Source organism: Nicotiana tabacum, chromosome 10 (assembly GCF_000715075.1).
Source record: "Nicotiana tabacum cultivar K326 chromosome 10, ASM71507v2, whole genome shotgun sequence".
In the NCBI taxonomy this organism is placed as follows: domain Eukaryota; kingdom Viridiplantae; phylum Streptophyta; class Magnoliopsida; order Solanales; family Solanaceae; genus Nicotiana; species Nicotiana tabacum.
Window position 1 is genome coordinate 14,925,850 of NC_134089.1, and position 19,005 is coordinate 14,944,854.

General features: G+C 35.3%; 2 protein-coding genes across 2 annotated transcripts in view; one reads left to right on the plus strand and one right to left on the minus strand.

The window, feature by feature from the left end:
* The window catches only part of LOC142165007 (uncharacterized), a 31,632-nt gene extending 20,331 nt beyond the window's left edge, over window positions 1-11,301 (plus strand). The window contains exons 2-12 of the mRNA XM_075223659.1: window positions 6,826-7,084; window positions 7,188-7,468; window positions 8,050-8,202; window positions 8,361-8,426; window positions 8,517-8,681; window positions 9,060-9,345; window positions 9,432-9,573; window positions 9,653-9,785; window positions 10,456-10,882; window positions 10,958-10,985; window positions 11,073-11,301. Of these exons, the coding sequence (XP_075079760.1) occupies window positions 6,826-7,084; window positions 7,188-7,468; window positions 8,050-8,202; window positions 8,361-8,426; window positions 8,517-8,681; window positions 9,060-9,345; window positions 9,432-9,573; window positions 9,653-9,785; window positions 10,456-10,882; window positions 10,958-10,985; window positions 11,073-11,301 (2,169 nt within the window). The remainder of the gene's footprint in view (window positions 1-6,825; window positions 7,085-7,187; window positions 7,469-8,049; window positions 8,203-8,360; window positions 8,427-8,516; window positions 8,682-9,059; window positions 9,346-9,431; window positions 9,574-9,652; window positions 9,786-10,455; window positions 10,883-10,957; window positions 10,986-11,072) is intronic.
* An 856-nt stretch (window positions 11,302-12,157) lies between these two features.
* On the minus strand, window positions 12,158-15,430 carry LOC142165008 (uncharacterized). The gene is made up of 5 exons (XM_075223660.1): window positions 15,039-15,430; window positions 14,054-14,604; window positions 13,362-13,963; window positions 12,715-12,819; window positions 12,158-12,601 (listed from the first exon to the last, which is right to left on the minus strand). The coding sequence occupies exons 1-5, from the start codon at window positions 15,428-15,430 to the stop codon at window positions 12,158-12,160; spliced, it is 2,094 nt and encodes a 697-aa protein (XP_075079761.1).
* Window positions 15,431-19,005: the final 3,575 nt, after the last annotated feature.

Here is a 19,005-nt window from a genome sequence, read left to right on the forward strand (position 1 = left end):
CCGTTAGGACTTATCTCAACTGCTTGAGCGCTAAGATCTTCCTCATGAGGTACTGTCTGGCATCTTCCAAACTGTCTTAAAACTCGGCAGGGTGCGTAAGGTTGAATGCTCTTAAGCCCCATCAGCAAGAAATGAGTTTTAGCTGCCGACATATATAAGATCCCATCAACAGGAAACCATCCCAACGTCCATTGTATTTGGCTGGCAGTAAGAGCTTGAAAGAACGAGGTCCATGCCAGGACTCCTTTGGGCAAAATGATCTCTTTGGTTCTCGTGTAAGATTCTTCTATGCGGGTCTTTTCCGGGGAACCATGGCTCAAAATCTCGGAATGATGGCAGAGGTGCTCGGTCATCCATATTTGTAGGAGCAAGTTACAACCTTCGAAGAAATTTCCCCCAGCTTTACAAACTGTAAGAGCTCGAAAGATGTCAGATACCACCATAGGTGCGAGAGTACTGTCACTTTGCGTGAGTAAAGTGCTGACGACCCCGGATATCTTCAGATCAATGTTTCCGTCTTTCCTTGGAAATACCAGAAGGCCTAGGAACATCACCATGAAAGCTACCCGTCTGTGCTTGTCCCACTTCTGACGAACTCCTTTGCTGCACAGTTTGTTGATTGGATTATTGAATCCCCCCTCATGACCGTACCTATCATATATGAAGCATGGAGTACAAAATCCGGCTGCCAAATCCGTGTTGTGGACTGTTCTAGGTATCTTCAATGAATCTAGGAACCGATGTACCGTGACGACTCTTGGGGCGACCAAGTATTTTTCCTTCAAAGGAAGTTCAGTATTCCCGATGTATCCGGCCATTTCTTCCAAAGTCGGGGTGAGTTCAAAATCAGAGAAATGGAAAATTGTGCGCCGAGTCCCAATAGGTAACCAAAGCTCTTATGATATCTCCCCGAGGCTGGATTTCTAATAAACCCACAAGACCTTTCAGATATTTCTTAACCTCATTTTGTCCTTCAACACCTAGATCATTCCACCATAGCCGTAACTTGACAGGGATTTTGGTCATTATTGAAAAATGTTCATTTTGCATCGTGCTCATCCTGCACATTTATTAAGGTGATTTTAACAAAACGAACTGACTCAAAATTTTTTTACAGGGGGATCAAGTTTTGAACATGGCCTTTAAACACTTCGGGGACGAAGATTTTAAGGCTGTGTGGGTCTACTGGATAAAAATGCTAAACAAGACCCAAAGGTGGCTATATATGCAAAGTCAGCCTTCCGGCGTCCCTTTCGGGAACATTCGGCTATTTATGACAAGACAGCGTCACCCGATTTATTTACGACTCTTTTTTTTTTAAGTTTGAAACGCATTTTTTATTTATTTATTGATTTTGGCTATTTTAGTAAAAATGGGGGTTGAACCCGACGAGGGTTGCCTACGTATCTCACATCCGGTGAGAATCAAACCGGCGTAGTTCGGGCATATCAGGAATAGAGAAAATCAAATAAACCTAGAAATCAAGAATAAGTATTTTTTATTATTATTTTTGAAAAAAAAGATAAAGACTAAAGAAAATATTTATTATTTTTTAGGCAATATTTGGACTATTAGTCTGAATTTATAAAAGGGGTAATATGAAAGAAACAACATTTTTTGAATTATGAATTTTCCGTTTTTTTTTTACTTTTAAATAAATACCTTCTTTTTTTTTCTTTTTTTTTTTGATTTTGGAAATGATAAAAAAAGAAAATTTTTGTATTTTTTTTTTGATAATTCAAACTAAGAAGACAAATTTTGTTTTTTATTCTTTTTTTTTTTAGAAAAATTCCGGCGAGGTTTTGACAATACTTGGACATTTATTTTCCAAAATAAGTAATTATCTCCCCTACACTGCTATTTTTCTTTTTAGGAACCGGTCGACATGCGGAACCGAAGCAAATAAATGCACGAAACAAATAGGATGCAGCAGGAGGGTCTTTTCATTTCAGGTTGTCTGTCCTAGACGGGCCCAACCCCTGTGTTAAGCCCCCTAAGTCAAATGCAACATGATGCAAATAAACGTTCCTACTAGGGATCCGGCATGAAGCTTCGTTATACTAGGTTTATACCCTGGGTATTTGTTCTAGACTGTGTACCCGAGCGGACAACTCGAGTCGAGGAGGGGGCTACGTACCAGGGACCCGCGAGATCGTCCGGCTTTGTAACTTGTCCGACCTCTTTCTTATTTCAGGTATAGACACTAACAGAATAGGGAGTCTACACCAGCGAGCTTCTCCCCGGAGGTAAGAAGAGAAGGGTTTCGGCACAGTTTATATACAGTTCAGATAATATCAAAGCGGTAAAAGACAACATTTAGCACGTTATGCAAAAACATGTAATAAAGATCAGATAATAAAGCCAAATATAACAATTATTCTAAGCTCGAATTCTTGAACCCTGAACCAGTGGTTCTGGGTTCGCCATCCCCAGCGGAGTCGCCAGAGCTGTCACACCTCCTTTTTGCGCGCCCGACCCCGAAGGGTAAATGCGCGAGGGGAGTTTTTCCAATTTAAGTGACAATATTCGAAATGGGATTATTTATTTAATTCAGAGTCGCCACTTGGGAAAGGTTTGGCTTTTGGTGTCCCAAGTCACCGGTTTATCTTGAATCCCAAATCGAGGAAATTTTCGACTTTTCCAAATGAAGTCTGCGAACCAGAAATTCTAAGTAAGGAATTCTGTTGACCCGAGGGAAGGTGTTAGGCACCCTCGAATCCCGTGGTTCTAGCACGGTCGCTTAAATTGTTATAGTGGCTAAATGTCTGATTTAAATACATGTTATGACTTATGTGCTCTTATTAAGTTTAAACCGCTTTGATTATTACCATTTATTTTTATAGAATTGCAACGTCGTGAAAATGTATCTCGAACTACGTTGCAATCAATGCACCCGTAATTGTTAAACACACTTCGACTCCGTTGAGATTTGGAATCGGGTCACATCAATGTGCACCCGGGTTTAAGAATGTAATTTAATTAAGTCGCGCCTAGAGAGTCTAGCGCATTATTATTTTTGTAGGAAGCCATGAAATTCGCTAAAACGGCCTATCCCGAATTCTAAATATTTATTATGGTTAATTATTGAGGGCCCCGCAATTTGCATTTTTATTTGGCGAGGCTCGTCTCTATTTTAGAAAGGATATCCTGAAGTGGCTACATTTCTAATGCATTTGTCTCTAAAAAAAAAAGAAAGATGATACCGAAACTTACTTGTTTGAACAAATACAGACTGAATCTTTGTTATATTTGCCGAACCTAAATTTGTTTGATTACCTGATTGATTGTTTATGAGGTGAGAATTACCTCATGCTTTGTCTTCATTGAGTGAATACGCTTATTAATTTGCTAAGTGAGATTGCAAGCAAACTAACAACATATACTGAGTTATATTTAACGACCTCCAAGTTTTATTTTTAAACGCTAACCTATTTGAACTTGATAAATGAAATTGGACCTATTTGAACTTGATAAATGAAATTGGCTGTTTATTAGAAAAATTACTACTAATTGAACTCAAAAACGCCTGTTAGTTTTTCTCAACAGTCGTCGCATTATTTCGAAAACAAGGAATCTATACCGAGACCCGATATCGAACCTATATCGGAACAAATAATCTGACAAGAGAGCTGGTATTCATAGCCAGACTCTTAATGTGACTGCATGAGAGTTTGTTTGGGATACATTTATCCCAGACCAAGTACCACAGATTTGTCAATTCAGTGATCTAGGCAAAACACATACAGGTGCTTGCCATGGTTCTATGTTATACTGTCATAACTAAATCAAACAGAATGTTATACTGAACTGAATGTATACTGAATCAAACATACTGTCTAAGTCATACTGTCATTACTATTAAACAATGCTATCGAATAGTTCATCTCAAACAGAATGTATGTTAGTTTATACAGAATGTTTGCAGTTTGCAGTTAAACAAATACAGGCTAAACTAGCATTCAACCTATTTTTGAACACCAGTATTATAACATAAACAGATGTTCATTTCTTTATTTCTGCCTCAACTTCAAACTTTCAACAACACATGGTTTCAGGAGTTGTGTACCTGGAAATATTTGACAATTCGAAGAAGAGGGAAATCAGCAGAGTAACAATGGCAACAGGTGCAGCAGCAATAACAGCAGCAATCGAAAAAACACAGCAGAACAGATTCTATTGCAAGAAGTGAAGCTATAGTTGAAGAGAAAAACAGCCAAATGAAGCAGCACCCAGTGTGATGGAAACAAAACTCCAGACAATCCAATTCCGAGATATACCAAATGCAACAAAACACTAACAATAATCTCGATTGAAACTTAGAAGAAGCAACACTGCCTAACACATTGACAACAGATGAACTTCAGACAAACAAGACCAAGTTTCTGATTTCCTAGTATGTTTTATCTCTTTCTTGCTCTCTTTCTATTTCTGTATCTATGTGTATCTATCAGACCTCTTCTTTTCTTTCCTCCTATCTTCTGTGTATATCTCTGTCTATGTATGTCTGTGTGTGTATACTCCTCAGTGTGTATCCCCTCTCTCCCTCTTTTTTTTCTATGTGTCTCTCTATGTCTGTATGTATCTGTATGTATTTCAACCCTCCTTCCTTTATCCCCAGGTCCTCTTTTTTCCTCTCTCTATCTCCTATCCGATCCCCCTCTATCTATCTCTCCATCCTGCTTTTATAAGCCTTTCATTACCCCTTTTAACAGCCTGTTTAGAATATCACAACACCCTCCCATGTGCCTTCCATTTTCAGATTCCAATTGGCTAATTAAGTATGAACAAAACCCATGATATTCCCTGACAGACTCACTTTAAGTAATGTTTGTTATTTTTGAGGTTAAAGTAGAGTATGGGCAGCAGAATGTATCTGACAGCATATGCTGTCAAATTATTTAAAACTTAACAAAAACCTTTATGCAGGCCACAAGTTGTGCACAATGCACATGAGGTGCACGAGTACACATGCCCTCCAATTCAGAACTTAAACAAAACATTCCTTTTACATTTCCGATTCAAATTAACAACTATAAGTAAACCAACTCAGTTCCTAATTGATTCAACAAATGTGTCCAGAAGCAAATCGATTTGTTATTGTTCAGGCAGTTGAAATTAATTGACGACACATGTCGATTCGACTATACTAGTTACAACACATACAATTGTAGCCAAAAATCAGACATTTAACAGTATCACACAAGGTTCGCACTATATTGACTAAGCAGAATTGCACTCGAAGAGTCAATTAGTCCGTCCAAATTTTGAAAATCAGCTAATTGCACAACACTCACATACACATTATCAGAACAAATGGAAAGACTCAATCAAACAACAGAGGTTCAGGCAAAGTGGTCAAGGCACAGTTGATAAAAGTCAAGGACACAAACATTACACAACAACAATAACAGCCTTTCGAACAAACATGGACTAAAGAACAAAGAGAACAGAACAGAACTCACCTCAAATCCCGAAACATCAAAACCTTAACTCGGACTTGGTCAGGCCTTTCTTAAGGCTGAACGGACTTTAATCGAAGTGTTTCTTAGATGAGAAACACTTTGATTAAAGTCCATTAGACCTTAATCTCTTCGGTTGAACGGATATGGACCAGTGACGAAGAATCACAAAGTTCCAAAACTCAGATCTAGGATTCATGCTTCCCTGATCAGATTCGGACCAAACCAAGTATGGTTTAGTCACGAGGGGGGTCTGGGGAGTGTCTGGTATGAATTTAAAGCAGATCGGTGTAGATTAGGTTCCGACTCGAATCTTCAAATGAAGATTTGAGAAGGTGGGATAGGATTCGAGGTGTGTGGTTGGTAGATTTGGGTTCAGGACGGCACGGGGGTTCTATGGTGTTAAGGGCGAGGTCACCGGCGTCCGTGCCGCCGGTTTTCATGGTGAAGGATACAAGGGTGGCTCTAGGGTTTGATGGGGAAGATGGTGAAGACGGAAGCTGGGGTGTCAGATGGGGGGGTAGGGTAAGGTTAGAAGGTTATATAGTTAGTGGGTGGGTGGATCCTGGCCGTTGGATGAGATGCGATGAAGGGCCAGGATCCTTCAGCTCGAAGGAAACGGCGTCGTTTCAAGGGTAAAGGGTTTGGGTTGGTCCGGGTGGAAACGGGTCGGGTTCTGTTCGTGGGTATGGGAAATGTGATCTTGGCCGTTGATCAATCTGAGATCAACGGCCCAGATCAAACTGGATTAAAACGGCGTCGTTTGGACACCCTGGGTATCAGGTTGGACTGGACCGGGCAGGCCTGGTTTTGTGCATTGTTTGTTTGGGCCAATTTTAACAAATTGGCCCAAGTCCGGAAAAGGAAGGGCCTTTTTTTCTTTTTTTTTCTTTTATTATAAAAATACAAAACTAAGTAAAATCAAATTAAAATAAACACCTAATACAATTATTTGCACACACATTAAAATAATTCAAAACAGGTAAAAATCAAATAAAACAAAATCACGGGCAAAGATGCCTGTCTATGCTTTTCTATTTAACAACCATGTTACGGTTCAGATTATGCATAACACGTACATTTTTTTGTATTTTGTTTTAATAAAGTAAAAATGGGCCAAAGTCATAAACAATTAACGAAGTGCCATGTAAAAATCCCAAAATTGTACAACGGGATCAATTGTTGTTATTTTTTATTTCTTTTGGAGCGATTGTCTCGTGAAGCAAAAATTACGTGCTCACAATACTGATATAGTCTCCCAGCTAAAAGAGAACCTTACTCCTGATCAGTACCAACAACTTGACAATACTTGCTTTGGCTCATTTCTTCAAATGAAGCGTTGTGAAGTTCAACATCAACTCTTCAGATGCTTCATGGCTCTCAGTTAGAAGGCACTCCTAACAATGTATTTGCATTACACGTCAATGGTACTTCATTACATTTCACATTAAGGGAGCTTGCGATTGTGACTAGCCTCAAATGTGTTGGTAATGATGAAAATTTTGAGTTTAGTGAAAAGTTTCCTAACCGGCTTATTGAGACTTACTTTGGAGGTGTTAATCTTGTCAAGAAGGAACAATTGATGAAATGCTTTGCTGACAAGAACTGGGGTCCCGACAATGATGGTGATGCCTTGAAGATATCTTTGTTGTATTTCATACACACCTTCATTTTTTTCATCCGAGAAGAATAGTACAACTATACCAAGGCTACATTTTGACCTGGTAGAGAGTGGGCGCTATTCTGAATATCATTGGGGTTTAAAAGCATTTGAAATGCTAACAAAATCGATTAGCATGAAGATGGATGCTGAGAAGAAGTATTACAGGATAGCTGGGATGCCACTGGCTATGCAAGTGTGGTTTTATGAGTGTTGTTCAGTTGTTGATTCCAAAATTGCACTTCGAGTTGATGACGTGGTCCCCAGAATACTCAATTGGAGAACCACCGGATATCAGCCAACCTTTGCTTATCTGATGAACGGCATGTTCAATGACACCGGGAACATGGTAATATACAAATTGTATCATTGATAGTTTATATTTTAGTAATAATTAATAGGCATACATTTGCATATAGAAGTATGCAGTTGCATTCATATATATTTTTGGTGATGTAATACCTGCTGCAGGCAGCTGTCATATTCTCACAAATATGTTGCATCCAGACTACTCATACATTTGCATACAAGAGACTGCATTCATTTTCAGGGGATGCATACAGTAATATACATTTGTATACATATGCTTACATATATAAATACTTGCATACAAAGTCAAGATACATGTATACAAATGCATAAGGACTAATAAACAGCTGCATACACTTGTATACAAATGCATACAAAAACTGTATACATTTGAATACATCTAATGCATAGAAATGCATTCATATGCATACGGCAATATATAGCTGTTGTAGCCTACATTATTAATTCTTCATACAATTGCATATTATTTCCAAATCATTAGTGCTGCCAGATCTGCATTTGTATACAATTGCATTTTATATTCAATACAAATTTCAGTTTGTATTCCAGATCTGCATTTGCATGTTTCTAGTAAGGCTTTGATTATATTTCGTTTTTCAGATTGTTTACAAGGACATCAGTCCAAGCGATATAGAGCTTGCCATTATTCAGAATCCTCCTATAGGCGTCGATGTTGAGAAGAGACCTTCCCCTGCTCATTCAGACAAATCGGGAGATGATTCAGATGACTTTTCTCCTACCCCGAGCTTCAATGTAAGAAGAAACATGTTGCAAGTGTTGGTCCATCTTCATCACCGCCCCATAAAAAGCGCAAGGAACACGAAAGGCATCCTAACGAAACAGAATATCAACCCAAGATTCCTCCTGTTTGTGTATCCGAATTTGGACATAAAGTTTTGCATGACAATCAGCTGCAAGATTCCCAAAATGACGAAGTATCTTCTTTGAGGAAAGACCTAAATTCATTCAAAGAATACGTGAGTATTTAACAAATTAAACATTACATTTTAATGAATAGCATTCATATATTTTTGGCGCAATCTTATAATTATTTTTGTATTGTTAAGGTTGTGGGAGAGTTCAAGTCTCTAAGAATACTGATCAATGATAACTTCAAGAATCTTTCTGACCATCTTCAACAAAATCAGCAAACTGAAAGTTTACACCAAAGAAAGGAATCCATAGGGAGACGTGATGATGACATTGACACAGATGTCAGAGATAATGTTGAGGTATACCATTCTTAACATATTGAGCATTTGTTTATATCTCCTGCTTGTTGTTATAATTAAATAATTGTATTTATAAATGTTGTATGTATTCGACTAGCCTTTAACTGCCTCACTAAACTGATAAATGCATCGGCCAACACATGTATTTAGCTGTATTCATATATGTGTTAACCTTAATATGTAAATGGAATTAACTACTGTATTTAAACATATTCAACTATATTTTGATGTATTCTGATTTGTATTTCTTGAATATGTGTGATGTATTTCAAACTCCCATTTCCATTACCAAAATCTATTTTCTTACTACACTTATATGTATTTAACTGTATTGTAACATTAAGTTAATACACTAACAATGATACATACAACTAACAGAAACAAGTGCTTAATGATCAATGTTTGGAGTATAGAGGAGAGGGGAAAACTACATCAGAGGTGCCGTCCAACATACCATCTACTGGTCAACAGGGTGTATCTACAGAATTCTATGTATCTCAATTTGAGCTGGACGACAAGTTTCTTCCCAGTCAAATTCCAGAAACTAGAATTGTGATTCACAACAATGCAAAAAAAACTGAATCAACCCCAATACCATCTCATAGGAATCGGCGACCAAGTAGATGGTACTCTTCGCCTTATGAATCTAACTTCGACTCTGCAGGTTAGTATTTTTGTAAAGTAAAGATTCAGCTTTCCTCAAGGTTTTTAAATTTAAAAGTCTCTAATCACGAATTCAATGAACAACAGGTACCTCAGTAAAGTTGACCCCCATTTTTGAAAAAAGACACCCCTTTGAGGATGATTCAATAACGAGGCCACATCCTACATTAATCATTCAGGAATATGACAAATGGGTTCGTGATGGTCTTCTCGCTAGACATGATCAGAGGTGAGTTTTCCCCCGGTATGTGTATTAAGTTTTTATATTTTTAAAAATGTATATAACATTTTTTATACCATACTTTTAGAAGTAATTTGGAAGATCATTACAAGAAGAACAAGTCAACACTTCATATACCATTGGATTTCGGAGTTGATCAAGTTAATTCAAAAAATTGGTTTTACCTTCTATCGTTTGACGGGAAGCTATGGGATGACAACGTAAGTTTTTTCCCCTAACTGACTAATTTTTTTTGAATAACAACATGCTGTTTTATTCAGCTATATTCAGCTGTATTATTCATTTGCATTAAGTTGTATTAAGCTGTATTCAACTGTATTCAAGCTATAGTCAGTTTAATTGAACTGTATTAATCAGCTATAGTCAGCTGAATTCAATTGCTATATTCACCTTTATTCTACTTTTGCATTTAGTTGTATTCAGCTGTGTTTGGGTGTATTCAGATGTATTTAGTTATAGTTAGTTGAATTGAACTGTATTAATTAGCTATAGTTAGTTATATTCAATTGTTATATTCAGCTTTATTCAACATCTTTATTCAGCTAATTTCAATTAAATTCAACTGTTTTAATCAGATGTATTCAACTGCATTTCTCTGTATTCAGCAGTATTCAACTGTAGACAGTCATATTGAAGTCTTTAAATCATAAGTAGTCAATTGTATTATTCAGTATTATTCAGCTATATTCAGTTGTTTTCAATTATTTTAATCAGATGTAGTAAGCTATAGTCAGTTGTAGTCAACAGTTTTATTCACATACAATCTGTTGTATTCAACTGTATTTTTCATATGTATTTCTCTGTATTCAGCTATATTCTTTAATAGTTTGATTAATTGGACTCACACCATGTACTTAACTTTGTGTATAGCATATTGACGTCATATTCTACTATTTGAGAAAGAAGGGAAAGTACAATCAAACAAGAAACTTCAAGTATACAACTGTTGATTGTATATTCAAGACAAGAATTGCTGAAATATTCGACAGGTATGCTAATACAGATAGTAATGATAATGTAGCCAAAGAAAAGGATGTGGTATGTGAGTATATAAGAGGCTACAGATTGCATGCAAATGTACCTTGGCATACTGTGGATAATGTCATGATACCAGTCAACTTGAAGGACAAACTACACTGGGTATTGGCTGTTGTCTCATTCAAGGAGAGATGTATCAAAGTGTATGACTCGTACAGATCTGCAGGTCATGATGCTTATGTAGTTTCTGAGATTGATAAGCTAGCTAAGCTTGTACCTCTATATCTATCAATCAGTGGCTTTTACAGAGATAGTCAAGGCATAGATTGATCTACTTACTCAGCATATACTGACAAGTCACATAATGATCCCTTTGAAGTTTTTTTCATTTCAGATCTGCCTCAACAGAAAGTTGGTAGCATGTAAGTATTCAAGCATCATTATTGCATGTTATATACAAATCTAATTGTATGCATTATTTTTAATTGTTTCAATCAATTATTTTTTAGGGATTGTGGAGTGCATGTTGCAGCATACGCAGAATTTCTGAGCACTCTTGGAGAGATTCCACAAATAACATTTGATTCCTCTCTACTTCGTCAAAGATATGGTGCTCTCCTCTGGGACTATGCTATGCGGAAGATAGACGCTGATGCCATAAGCGAGAATGAATCACCTTCAAAGATTGCTAGGCAAATCACGGAGTCAGATTCAAGGATGCAGATAGTGTTAGAGTAGCTTTAGGTTATTGTAGTTTTGGAGTGTAGTTTCAAGATGAATACTATTTTGAGTAGTTTTTGGTGTAAATGGTATTTAGTTTGAAAAACTTATCACTTTATCAACAGTGTTCGTGTATGACAATTGCAACTTTTCAATCATTGTTTCACTGAATTGTTCATAGGTATTCATGCTTATTCTTCAATCTGAATACATATTTATCTTACAGGATTCACGTATGTGTTAATACCAAGCAACTTTGCTTGAACACGTTTTAGTTAATGAACATGTTAATGTCAAAGTCAGAAACATTATGTATGCTGATGGTAGGTTATATAAAAGAATTCAGATGTATTTTTTTCTGGATTCAGTTGTATTTAACTGTCAAGTTCAGTTGTATTCAGTTGTATTCAGCAACATCCACTTAAATGTATCTTCCAAGTTCAGATAACACATATTAAAGAACACAATTTCAGATGTATTAAACAGGTTTTAAGTAATCAGTTGTATTCAGATGTACTCAGTTGTATTCAACTTGTTTTATTCAACAGTAGTTAGTTGTATTTAAGTGTATTATTCAGCTGTATTCAATTGTATTTTGATGTATTCATTTACATTCAGTGCTACTCAACTGTATTATTCATAAAAATACTTCAGCTGTATCCAGTTGTATTTTTTAGTATTCATCCATACTGAGTTATACTCAACTGTATAGTGCATATGTATTTATCTGTATAAAAATATTTCAACTATATGTATTCAGAAACTATTCACGAAAGTCATTTCAGAATATATTACTTGACTATGAGAATTTATTACTTGACAATGTTAACATAAGTATTGACAAATCGTTGAAGCACTAATACATGTCAGAGTGTTAACTATTATTACGTGGAGCATTTCTACACGTTCGCTTGTTATGTCCTCTCTGCCCACATATTCTACATGAATGTTGATTTTTTGGCTGCAACAATTCACTTAATGTTTTATCGCGCTTCTTCTTTGGCCTTCCAGGAGGTCTTTTCCATTTGGGGGGTAGTACAACCTCCTCTGCAACATGTTCTGGTATATTCCAGTCATTTCTGTCCGGTAGCGGGTACACTAGCAAATCATATGTCATTACAATTTTATTTGGTTTGTAATAGTTAGAGCAATATTCTTCTGGCATTAGAAACTTGATCTTCAATACAGCCCAAGCATGTGGGCATGGCAATTCATCAACTTGGAACCTCTCACAAACACATTTTCTCTCTAATAGGCAGACTGTGTAATTCCTCCCACCATCGTTAAACGTATGTAAGTATTCAGTTGATGGTACCACCTACGTTTAAAAATAGAAATATAAGTTTTGACCACATATATCTGAATTACCAAATGTATAATGCTGAATTAATAAGTTACATACAACTGAAATTTTTGCATATAGATGAATACATCAATATTTAGACCAGCACAATACCAACTGCTATTAGTGCAGAACTTATCAGAATTCTGTTGTACTTTAGGCAACAGGATGCTAACATAAGCATTAGAATCATACTTTAGAAGCATTTGAATTGAACTGTATTAATCAGCTATAGTTAGTTGTATTCAATTGTTATATTCAACTTTATTCAACATCTTTATTCAGTTCTATTCAGCTAATTTCAATTAAATTCAACTGTTTTAATCAGCTGTAGTCAGATATATTCAACTGCATTTGTATTCAAGATGTATTCAGTTGTATTCAGTTGTATTCAATTAATCAACTGTTTTAATCTGCTGTACTTTAGGCAATAGGATGCTAACAAAAGCATTAGAATCATACGTATTGACAATAAATATTAAAATTACATATAATACAGCTTTGTTAGTTATATTCTGATGTATTCCAATAGTTTTTGCAGCATGCTTTTAGTTATATTCAGTTCTATTCATATCAGATCTACGGAAAAATATATCTTTTATGAGTTTGAATATAGTTGTATTCATATGTATTAATGGTAGTTCTACTTAAAAAATCATTGTATTCAGTTGTATTCATGCCATTAATTCTGTAACAATTAAGCTATATACAACAATGACGTTAAAATATAACTTACAGTCATACATGTAGACATTTCCTCATTCAAAGTCAGCATCTCTTGGTATTTTTTTCCAAACGTCGTGTATGTCTGTGTAGCTTCTTTGCGGTTACTAAAATTCCAATGTCCAAACATCTTCCTAACTTCTTCGAGGAAGTCGTATATTGGCAATTCCCTTGTTGAAACTAGTGCGACATTGATTGACTCAGCAATATTTGACGTCATTGTCCATCCCCTGTTAACAGGTGCATACAACCTAGTCCATTTTTCGTAACCAGCTAACTCTAAGTATTCTTTCACCCTAATATCTACCTTCTCCATCAGATTGTCAAATTCAGCTTGTGTGTATGCTTTTGACATAGAGAAGTATATCTCGCTCAACTTGGCATGGCTTTTTTTGAATTTCTTATATACGTTGTTCCATAGATGCCATATACAAGCAAAATGCGGTACATCTGGATACACTCTCGATACAGATTTAATGATACTCTCATTTCTATCTGAAACGATGCACATGTTTTCCCTTTCATCGTATGCTATCTTGAATTGCTCAAAGAACCACGTCCAAGCAACATCGTTCTCTGAATCAATAACACCATATGCTAGTGGCAATATATGACCTATAAATACAATTGAGTATAATTATTTTTAAAAAATGTATTTCAATATTTAAAAATATTAACAGATTGTATTATAATTCAGATACTCACCTGCACCATCCAACGTGCTTGCCGAAACGAATGTCCCGGTGTAGTAAGATTTTAGGTGACTTCCATCCACAACAATAATGGGTCTACAATGATTAAACCCCCTTATAAAGGCATACAAGGATATATACACGTACATGAATTCATTTTTTGGCGATTTTACCATTCTTATGTGGGAACCTGGATATGTCATATCCATTGTATATAAATATCCTGGTAAATTTTTGTATGAATCAGCCAGTTCACCTCTCAGAAAATTCATTGCTTTTTCTTTAGCCCTCCACGCCAACATGTAGCTAACATCTACACCTAAATCTGATTTCACATCATCAATAATATCCCTTGGAGTGTATTTCCTCTTATGGTTTGTAAGCTTAGGCCTTATCATACCACCTATAAGGCTGCTACTAGCCTGCCGCTGCTCATACACCTTGTCCTTCAGCGGACATGTATGGTTATCATTGAATTCTCTCACTTTGAATAGTTCCGATTTGTTAATACTTGAAGCCTTAAACCTCCATTCACAATCTTCTGAAATGCATAATAATGCATAGCTGCAAAGAATTAATTATTTTACATTTGATTAGCATAAGTGTTCACAAAAAATGCAGCTCATATACAGACAAATATAATCTGACATAGATACATCCTGACATCTATATATATAAGTTTTTATACTACTGAATTCCATTATAGTTATATGCGTTTGAATACAATGAATACAACTGAATACACTTGTTTGTATATGCATACACTTAATACCACAGTAGACATAATAAGAAAATAATTAGAGCCACTGTTGTGTATTTATACCAGTAAAATACATATGAATACATGTATTTAAATACCATAAACAAACATATGTTTACTTCATCTGTGATCATCTAGATGAAATATACAAATACGCATAAATACAACGACGTTAAACTTACAGCTCAAACAAATAATCTAAAATACAATGGAAAAAAAAATTAAAATACATGCAAACCTGACAGCATTAGACCTATCAACCCGGAATTGAAACCTTTGAGCTATAGCATAATTCTCCATCACCTCTTTCAATGTAGCCTTATCCTCATAAACTTGTCCAGCCATAACCTCCTTTTGATTAGTTTTTGAAATTATCAAATCCTTGTGGAGTTCGAACACTCCAATCGCTTCTCCTGAATTGACAAAATCTAGAGCCAGTGTATCATTTGTATCGGAATCGTACCTTTGAACTCCTTCGTCTATTTGCACAATGTCGCCTTGATTTAAACTACCTCCGGATATAAGATCGTTTTCGATAGTTGTTATGCACAAAGGATACATCCCAAATTCTCTGTTCTCTTTTTTCAATTCTACATAAACTCTGTAACCCATATCATTGTGTATTTCCATTGGTGTGCAATTTCCTTCTACTTTGTATTGTATTTTAATGGTCTTGGAGCTCAAATCGATACCCAGTTGATTTGAAATTGAAACAACCAGATCATTAAAGGAGGCATAGTATCGATACCCAGTTGATTTGAAATTGAAACAACCAGATCATTAAAGGAGGCATACTCTTTTATCAGTATTCCCTCAACTGAAAAATCGATGTAATTGCCCTCATCGTTCCACTTGCCAGAATGACGCAACAAAACTATTAAACTTGCCATATGTATAGAGGATGAATACCTTATTTTGTATATAATTTGTATCAATCGAAAAAAAGAGAAAAGAATGGAAGAAGTTCGATCAGATGTTGCTCTGTTTTTTCGCTGTATTCACGTTTCTGAGATGCTGTCTTTGAGCAGAATACAGATTAATGTGTACTAGTTTTAGTTCGCTGAGTTAATTTAGGAGAATATCATGTGATTTGATTTCCTTCCGTTTTTAACAAGTTTAACCTTCCAGATTTTGCACAGATACGTTACTGTATTTCACGTTAAAGCTGCTTAAATACAGTTAAATACATATCAGATTTAGTTGGAATTCCTGTTTTTACGCCTATTTTTTTGGTTGTATTAATGAATACAACATCTCAAATACATGAAATACATTGTATAAAAACATAAAAGATATCTATAACACGTAATATAACAAAGGGTATTTATAAATTGCTAATTAGACCTAAAAGATGGTGCTTTATGAAAATTCTCTATTTTATATACAAATGAATACCATTAAATAGGTTGTATAATTGTATTTGTCGCCGAATACAAATGATATAAGCTAGTAATAATTGAATAGTAATTACGAATGGTAATTAAGCAAACTATAATTACATATAACAATTAAATTCTAAACTCGAGTACTTAAATAAAATTTCTCAACAAAAATCTATAAGGAGTGCGCAATTCCCACATGTTGCACGTCTTGACCCCAAAATTAGGTACAACCCATCAATCATGGAAAAGGACAAATTCAGATTCAGCTGATATTTCCACTGTTTTCTACCGACACTTCACCCCAAATTCTTTATACTTCCTCGCTTCGCCTCACCTTTATATAATCCCTCACACTTTGCACTCTTTACTCAAACCTCACAAAATATATACTCAACAATCAACATAATCAAGATCGAAGAGTGAATACCTCTCTGGTCCACAATTTCTCGTTTATAAACCCAAAAATAAGTTGCAAATTTCAGTTTGATAGTTTGATTCTTGCATTTTATTGTTATTGGCTAAAGGGTTCTTTCAAGAAACTATTACAAGACTGAACAGTGAACACCTCTCTAGAATTTGCCTCCATAGCCTCATTCTTGCTTTTTTTTTTTTTTTTTTTATTGCAAAAATGGCCAAGTTCAGTGAGAACCAAAAATCTTGGATGGAAGTTGCTGTTCCAGCAGTTCTAATGGCACCCTATAGGATTTCAATTTCTCCTCAATTAGAGACTATATTTGAAGAAGAAGATTTCGAGGACTCTGATTCTTATGAGTTCTCTTGTGGGACAAGGAATTTTGTATCGTTCCCTAGAGTCTTGAGTTCACTGAAGTTGAAATAATTAGCATAGTAGTTAACTTTTTCTTCATCCCTTTTCTTTTTTGACATAAGGGTATATCTTGAAGATTCTACTTCTCACTCTGTTTCTTTGTCAGTCTATACTCTGTAGTCTAGATGCAAAAGTTGCATCTGTAATTTATTCTGTAAGTTGAAAGTGGTAATGTCTATGTTTTGGAATATTTAAATACATTTGTGATCGCAAATCACATTTTTATGAAGTCTAATAAGGAAGACGATGTCTATGAATTGCATCCAATGATAAAAATAGTTGACTATCATGAAAAATTTAATGTAATACATCCAATTATAAATAGGTGAAGTAAAATAAGGTACTTTTAGCTAGCTAGCATTTGGACATAAATTTGATTGAAAATTAAAAAAAAAAAAAAGTTTGAAGTTGTATTGTAAACTAATTTTTGGAAATTGTAATTGTGTCTGGATATGCATTTACTTGGAAAAAAGTTAAAGTTTTATGATTGAAAAAAAAATCACCCAAAAACTGATCCAAACCAATATTTGGAACTTAAAAAAAATTAGAAATATTTCAAAAACTGATCAAATTTCAAGAATAAATAATGTTTTTAATAATTTTTGAGAAAAAATAACAAAAATCTATGTTCAAACAGGATCTTAAGCGTGTGCTCATTTTTTCACATGTTCCACGTCTTTACACCAAAATTAGGTAACATCGAAAAGGGACAGATTCAGACTTTGGTGATGCTTCCTCTGTCTTTCTACGAGTACTCTTCGCCCAATTCTCGCACTCTTAACTCTTCCATCAGACCCCACAAAAAATGAGAAGTTTTATTTGGTGTCTCCTCGTAAATTTGTGGATCATAATCTTATACCTTTGGGTCCAAGAAATTTAAATTTGGGTCCATAAAATTATGATACAAAAAAGTTACCTCATACAACTAATATCAATTGTATGAGACACAAAATAAAATTTTTCCATAAAAATATACTCAAAATAATCAAAGAATGAAAACTTCTGTCTCTTTTTCATAAACCCAAAGTAAGTTGCACTTTTCAGTTTCATAGCCTCATTCTTGGAGTTGTTCTTGGTATATAAACTATTGGATTCATGACCAAGACTCTGATTTGCTTCAAAGTAAAAATACATCAGATATTCCACCCACTAACACCAGTTACCGTGATAGACTCACCAGAAATGATACTACTCCATTCACTAATTTATCTTTCCAAGATCTAAATCAATCATTCCAAACCTTTGGTCTTTCTAATGAATATGACAATCCTACCAGCCATCCTCACTTTATTCTCATCACTACAGATGACAAGAGCCTGACTTTACAACACTTGAAAGTTATCTGTTATTGTTAAACCATTGGGAAGGAAATTGGGCTACAGACACCTTGGCAATCCATTGAACCAATCACTCTTATAGATTTAGGCAACGATTACTACCTTATTAGATTTACACACTTAGAAAATTTTCATAAAGTTCTTCATCAGGAGCCTTGGTTTATTGGGTTTCAGTATATCACAGTTCTCAATTGGGAGTCGAAATTCTCAACCACGGAGGATACTACCAATTCATCGGCCATTTGGATACTGTAGCACCTGGGCTACCAATTTGGATTGTTGGGAGAAAGAAAAAAAAATATAAAGGAAGAAAATTAAGCAAATTTTAATTTCATTGATAGATTCCTCAAAATACATAGCAATATAAATAGGGATATTCAGTTAGCTACAGTTGTCTTCCTAACAAACTAGTACTATAATTGGACATTTGTCCTTGATTGGGCTTATAGCCGTTTGAGGGAATATAAGCTAATAAGAGAGAGGTAATTAATTAATGGGCTCAATACTGCAGAAATAACACTGGGCCTTAACATAAGCTGATCCTCAGCTCAAGCAATAGCTGACCCAATGTCACAATTGTATTCGTGACATCCCATCCTCCTTTCGAACAGAGCACTTCTTCTATCAAGGATCAAACTCAGGAAACTGAGACTTTAAGAA

Coding starts and splice junctions, on each gene's coding strand:
- LOC142165008 (XM_075223660.1), bottom strand. CDS start 15,430: ATGGAAATACACAATGATATGGGTTACAGAGTTTATGTAGAATTGAAA. Junction 14,605..15,038: donor GATAGGTCTAATGCTGTCAG/GTTTGCATGTAT, acceptor AATTCTTTGCAG/CTATGCATTATTATGCATTT. Junction 12,602..12,714: donor GTGCTGGTCTAAATATTGAT/GTATTCATCTAT, acceptor TTTTAAACGTAG/GTGGTACCATCAACTGAATA.